The following is a 6,893-nucleotide window of genomic DNA, read 5'->3' on the forward strand; positions in this document are numbered from 1 at the left end:
ACATCTGCATCTCCTTTAGGGCACATCCGCATTTCAGACTTGGGTCTCGCCGTACAAATTCCTGAAGGAGAGACGATACGAGGGAGAGTAGGCACTGTTGGATACATGGGTATGAAATGGACTTTTTGTCAAACACAGTCATGGCCACCTTATCAATTAGCATGACTCTCTCTCCGGTCAAACTACCATTTCCAGTTTTTCTTCATCCCCCCTTCTGCAGCTCCTGAGGTAATCCAGAATGAGAGTTACACTTTCAGTCCAGACTGGTGGGGTCTAGGCTGCCTTATCTTTGAGATGATCCAAGGCCAGTCGCCCTTTCGCAAGCGCAAGGAACGTGTCAAGCGGGAAGAGGTGGACAGACGAGTGCGTGAGGATCCGGAGGAGTACTCCGATAAGTTCTCCGAAGAGGCAAAAGATATCTGCCGACAGGTAAGGGTAAAAGTTGGATACCGTTGTTTGTCGCTTGGTTAAAAAGAAAATGAATTCCGCCCTTAAGTGGTGACTTAAGTTCAATATAATGTAATGCATGGTATTTATTTCAGGATGACTACAATAATATAATGTTAGCTGAATTTCTCCCTTATTTGCAGCAAACATTCCACAACATTGCTTTTAATGTTATCAAATAAAAAATGGGGTGGATGAGGATTTTGGACATTAACCCAAATCCGTTACAATTGGTGCACAGTTTTGGAAAATTATAGAGGCTACACGCATTGTAGTCACTTGATTAGGCAACGGATGATTGCACAATAGGCTGGACTGGATAGAAGACTAAATGTAAGGTCTTTTAATAAACAGCCACACACAAGAACACGACACAGACAGCCAGATAGCCTTCATTGTTGCTCTTTGTCGACTGTGCTGAATTCAGTCCACCTGACCCTTTTGTATGATGTCACACTGCCCCCACCTCAATAGACATCATGTCGTGTAAACACTTTACATTTGAGTGTACCATCCAAAACCACGTTGCAACAAGCTGAACCGAATTTTAATTGCTTGAGTCAATTGTAGCTTTTGTAGCCATTTCACTTTATTACAACTAGGAATTAAAATTTCAACACAAACCCACTTATCTGTGCACCAAGAGGGAGCTACTGAGCTTATCTGTTTCAGAGCCAGAGCGGAAGAGACGTTTATTTGCGTCCTGCTGTGGAACATTCTGACCTGAGGTTCAACAGATTAGAAGACTCCCCAGGGGGAGGATGAGTGGGGAGAGCAAGAAGAATGCTTTCTGTACAAAAAAAATGGATAGAAAGCTGAGGGGGATGGGGTAGGACTCATGGTAGAGATGAGCTTTTTCCTCGTTTCTTTTCAATTAAGAATGATTGTGCTTTTTTTGTTCCTGTGTTGTGGTTTTGTTTTATTTTGATGTTCAGGCAAAGAGACAAGTGAATTTGTATCTTAGTGCAAAATACTTATGCAAAATACTTATACAAGCCAGTCAGGTGAAACTAGGGTACAATAGTGCACTGACAACTGAAACAAATGTGAACTGGAGAGGTGTGGTGAAAAAGTGAGCACGCCGCTAAACTGCACTCATCCACTTCACAAAGTCCTCTGATGTAGGTGTTGTGCAGGGAGTATTATCCACAAGCTCTCAAATAAACAGCAGCAGTGCCTTCTAATTCTAGCCACGGTTACGTTGCGTTAACTTGTATCTACACAAATTACTATGTGTGGTCTTTATCCAATTATGTGGGATACAGTCAAGGTGGCGGCGGCATGTATGCGTTTCAGAATAAGACCTATGCAGTCTTTGGATCAGTCCTAATGTATTGGATTATATTTTAAGTTTTGCTTTTTCTCCCTCCCTTGTGCTAGCTGCTGGCTAAAGATCCCAAGCATCGCCTCGGTTGTCAGGGTCGCGGTGCCGTAGAGGTCAAGCAACACTCTATCTTCAGAAACATCAACTTCAAACGATTGGAGGCGAACATGCTGGAACCTCCTTTCAGCCCTGATGTAAGCGCAACACACACACACACACAAACCCAAGAAAGGAAGTAGAAGCCCCCCCCAAAAGCCACAAATTAACGTTCACCTTGTCACGACCGCATGTCAGTCACCAGCTACTTAGCATCTCTTTCTGGGTGGTGAGAAACGGACCTTGAATATGTTATTTTAAATCCAAATCTAAAACTGGTTCACATAAAAACGGAGTAGAAAAACCATGCATTGGTGAAATTGCACTGTTCTCCGCTGAGAAGCTGTTCAAACAGATTTTTTTTCTTTTCCAGCCTTCTAAATAGTCTGGCAGAGAGAATGTAACTGTCCTGAGAGGTTAAACCAATATTTGCCTGAGCAAGCTAGTCGTCTGTTTTTGTGTATGGTTGTGAGTAGTAGGGGCGGGCCCAAGTGACTACGGAACCAAATTCCCCATTGATGATTTTGGTCTTAAGATAAGTTATTAGAGTCCTTTTCATCAAGCATTTCCCTCAGGGTTAAACTTCCACCACCCTTTTTCTACTGCATGATCCCGGTCTTCCCTGTATGTTTCTGTTAGCCTCGTGCTGTGTACTGCAAAGATGTCCTGGACATAGAGCAGTTTTCCACTGTCAAAGGTGTGAACCTTGACCCCACCGATGACGACTTCTACCACAAGTTTGTCACAGGAAGTGTCTCCATCCCGTGGCAAAATGAGGTAACTGCAGGATCTGGAAACTGGGATGACGTCATTGTTCCCACAGCTCATGCGGTGATTTTCGAGGAATGTCGTACAAGTGATCATAGGAAAATATTGAACAGAGATTTAGAGAAATATTGTTTGTTTTCTATTTATGATGAGGAATTGCTAACATGACCAGTGTATTCACATCAAATAATATAATTCATTATTAATAATAGAATAATTACATAATTTAAGATAATTTGCGCACGTTTTGTTTTCATCAGTGTGCATCAAATAGGTAGCCATTCACATTAATCGCTACTTAAAAAGTAGCTCCGTTTTGATAAGGGTTGGTGAGCTCCATTATAGCAATTGAAGTTTAAATCGTAACATAACAGAAATTGTCATTGAATCCTTCTCTCCTTGTATAGATGATTGAAATGGAGTGCTTCAAAGAAATCAATGTCTATGAGACTGATGGGACGTTATGTTCGGACCTGGACGTGAACCGGCCTAACCCTCCACCAAAGAGAGGTTTCTTCTACCGCCTGTTTAGAAGAGAGGCAAGTGCTAGTGCTCCGGCAACTCTCCGAGGGGGTGGGGGTTAAGGTATTTCCTCTTTCCTTCTTTTCTTTCTGAGCCTTGTCAAAAATCAATCAAACGTCAATCCTCTCTCATGTGATCGCAGAATATTTAGGTGAAACCTCTTGGCTTCCCTTTTACACCTTTACTTTTTTTTCCCCCTTCCCTTGGTTGAACTTTGCACTATTCTGTTTGGCTGTTGTACTTTGGAAAGTGTTATGCTTTTCTTTAATTTATTTCTGAATTCCCTCTTTTGGCAGCATGGTTCCACAATGTAGTATGTGCTTGCTGTTCAATGGAATATGTCATATCACGTATGCCTCCTTTTCCTCAGGTCTGTTTTAAGAGCGGTTACAGTGACGACGAGTTTGAGGAGCCCTCGCGACTTTAAACCACTCCCTTCACCCCCCCACCCCAAAAAAAAAAAACCCAACCCTCTCTACACCCTTCCCCCTTTGCCGCTGATCTTCACCGTAAACTCCAGCCGAGTGCAAATCTTAGGAACTCAGTGAATGTTGACCTGTATTTATGAGCTGTATTAAAAGTGTATTATAATTAAAGAAAAAAAGTATGAGTTTAAAGATTTTGTACCTTTGTACTTGAATTTATGTCTAGATGTATATTTTCACTAAAGGTTGTATTGTACAAAAAGCCATAAAAGTACCACTTGAATGCATACATGACATTTTCATTTTATTGTCTTTGGGAATGAATATAGATATTGTTTCTTTTGGGTATTTTTTGTTTATTTCTTTTTAAAGAAGCACAGTACAAGTTGTCTTATCAATGTAGCATAAGGCTGTTTTTTTTTTTTTAAAGTCTGTATGTTTAGCATTGATTTGGCCAATGAGATGTTTTTAGAACATCGGATCCACTTTATCCCAAATTAACTCCATTGCCTCCTTAACCTTCAACGCTCAGGTACATCTGAATGAATTCTGTCAATTATGGAGTACAAATCTGTTCACAATTACTGCGTTGTTGCCTAACAATTTTACAGTACATTAACAAAGTCCCTCCCACTCCTCGCTTATACGTCTGGCCAATGTATACCTCGTCCCAAGTTGTGCAGGTCTCGACAGCATTGCAGTTCCATGTGCCTGTTGCAACTTGTATTGAGCAGATATGCACAATAATATCAGATATCAGGCCTTGTTTCCCCCTCTGGAGCACAACTCTTCAAAAAATATCGTCTTTTAATCCCCTAAGGAAAAGCTATGGGGGATTTCTTGATCCTTGGCCTCGTATTAATGCCATCCGTCTGATCTTTCTCATTCTAATCGTTCTCACACAACTCTCCCTTTGTGTTGCTGCCCTGGTGAATTCATCTTGGAGACCTAGAATAATGAGGAATGATGACATAAGATGAAAAATCTGTCCTGCATCTGATAATTACTACATTAGTTCTTAGCCACTGTAGAGTTTCTGTGCAGTAGATCATAAATAGTTGGCCACTTATTTCACCAGTAGAGAATACGCAGCTATATTCGGTAATTTAGGATGTGTTTATGCTAGATGAAGAGAACGCTGTTGTAATAGTGCGCACTGTTTACGCTTCCATGTACAGTAGTATGTTCTCTATTAGAAATGACTGAGGTGCTTTCTTGTATGGATAAAAGCAGAGAATGCAGGATTTGAATCCCCTTATAGTTCCAACAAAATTGAGTATAGAGATTTTTCTGATTTTCTTGCATTTAGGACTCACTTTTTGATTTATGTGGTTGCTCCCAAAAGTATTTGATGTTTAGAGATGCCATTCGAAACTTCCAATCATCCGTTTTTAATTCTATGAATACTCAATTTTTACTCGTTAGCTCACTGTGGACATTGTGTCATGTAAAAATACAACTTTTCTTGCCTTCAATGCATTCTAGCAATTTTGATCTGAATTAATAAGGAACTTCAGTCGTTTTAGGTTTTGTTATGTTTCTGCAGTTTTTTTTCCCCCCATTTCTCATCAATTTGCTAAAAATCAATTGACTGCATTTTTTTTTCCTGAAATTTAAGTTAACAATAATGGAGGGACTTTATTTGTATGTGCACAGAATTTCACAAATGTCATAGATGACTGCGTGTGTGCATATATGACCCACCTTCCAGTTTGGTTTTGTTTTTCTCTTAAAAAAAAATAAAATAAAAAAATAGTCCGCCATTGCACATTCCATAATGACCATTGAAACGTGCCATGTATTTGTTGCTGTCTTGAGTCGTTTTGTTTGTCTTTGTTGCACTCAGGCATGCTCTCAAGCTGACTTTCTTGCCTTTGTAGATTTTAGCCTTTTTAGTACTTCTAGCCTCAAAAACTTTGTGCATTTAGAATAAAGCTGTAAAACTCACTTGCTCTCATAGAGAAACTAATGGCTGCACCTACAGGATTCACCTGTCAGGTCAGTAATTATTCCTCCACCAAACATTCATTGCACTAGGATGTGTGTGTGTTTGTGTTTTTTGGGTAGATTATATCCCAAAAATAATTCAATGTGGTATTATCTGAAAAAGATTAAAGGAGGACTAAGTGTCTTCATAGTATGTGCCAATTGCGAGAAATAAATTTGTGACATAAGACCTTTTTTACACTTTTCATGCTTCCGTCCGTCCATTCTGAGATCAATTCCTTCACGTAGAGAAACTTTAAACTGCTCAAAGGTTTTGAATGTCCGCACTAAGTGCATTGTAATGCCTGTTTGAACGAAATACATACGTTTTATTACGCAAGCATGTATTGGTTTATAATACATCAGGTTCCTTGTATATGTAAATGATGACATTTTAGTGCCAACATATCTTTGATTTTCGAGGGCAGTTTAAAATGACAAGGTGACCTGTAGAGATGGCCTTGTTTGAATATGTTGAATGCATTCCTTCTCTAATTGGATTTAGCCTTTCCAAACGGGGGTCAGCCTCAGCAGTAACACCTGAGCGAGAGAGCCTCAATTCCTTGATTTTGCTCGGGTCTAGTCAATATAAACCTGGAGAACCACTTGGGGATTCTCATTCTGTCTAGATGTGTGTGCAAAGGTATTTCAAGGAAAGCTTTACTTGTATTCCAACAGGGCCTGGGACTTTTTTTGATTATTGTTTTCCCCCCCTCCTTTTCCCCCCTTTTGTACCTGTACAGTCATGTTGTTCAACCACTGCAGTCATTGTTAATTCTTGTACAAGTTGTATCACTGGTTGTTGTACCATATCTTACATTTGTAATTATGAAACAATACACTGCCATTTGTATAAAATTCACTCGTGTCCTGAATAATTTTGCATGATACTTATTCAAAGTGACTCAGATATCCTAAGATATCGTGACTAAAATCTCCATGCTGCACATTAAGAAGGACTGTTTGAGAATTCAAAGAAATCTTTTAGGGGAAATTGAGCTAAATCCACTGTATTTTTGTTACTTTTTGGTTCCACCACCGAGAACTGATTCTGTTTGACTCTCAGGTCTCTCTCTAACCTCAAACCCAAAATTGTTTTAAGTCAAGTCAAGTTTATTTATATAGCCCTAAATCACAAGCAGTCTCAAAGGGGTTCACATATACAAAACAAATTGACAATTATTCTCAAAGCATCCCCTGATCTTAATCTCCCAAACGCGATTTATTGTTTTAACCTTTTCGTGAATTATTGTTATTATTATTATTAATAATATATAATATAGAAGAGGAAGAATCCATATAAAAATATAAAATGTGCTAACAAC

The 6,893-nt window shown here is 39.3% G+C and overlaps 1 protein-coding gene across 2 annotated transcripts in view; it reads left to right on the forward strand.

The window, feature by feature from the left end:
* grk4 (G protein-coupled receptor kinase 4) overlaps nt 1–6,430 on the forward strand; it is a 35,379-nt gene extending 28,949 nt beyond the window's left edge. The window contains exons 11-16 of one of the 2 annotated variants that reach the window (XM_049721839.2): nt 20–109; nt 221–429; nt 1,828–1,965; nt 2,507–2,644; nt 3,043–3,220; nt 3,528–6,430. In XM_049721839.2, the coding sequence (XP_049577796.1) occupies nt 20–109; nt 221–429; nt 1,828–1,965; nt 2,507–2,644; nt 3,043–3,219 (752 nt within the window). In that variant the 3' untranslated portion in view covers nt 3,220; nt 3,528–6,430. The remainder of the gene's footprint in view (nt 1–19; nt 110–220; nt 430–1,827; nt 1,966–2,506; nt 2,645–3,042; nt 3,221–3,527) is intronic. The other variant, XM_049721838.2, reaches the window with a different exon arrangement.
* Nucleotides 6,431–6,893: the final 463 nt, after the last annotated feature.

Source organism: Syngnathus scovelli, chromosome 5, assembly GCF_024217435.2.
Source record: "Syngnathus scovelli strain Florida chromosome 5, RoL_Ssco_1.2, whole genome shotgun sequence".
In the NCBI taxonomy this organism is placed as follows: Eukaryota; Metazoa; Chordata; class Actinopteri; order Syngnathiformes; family Syngnathidae; genus Syngnathus; species Syngnathus scovelli.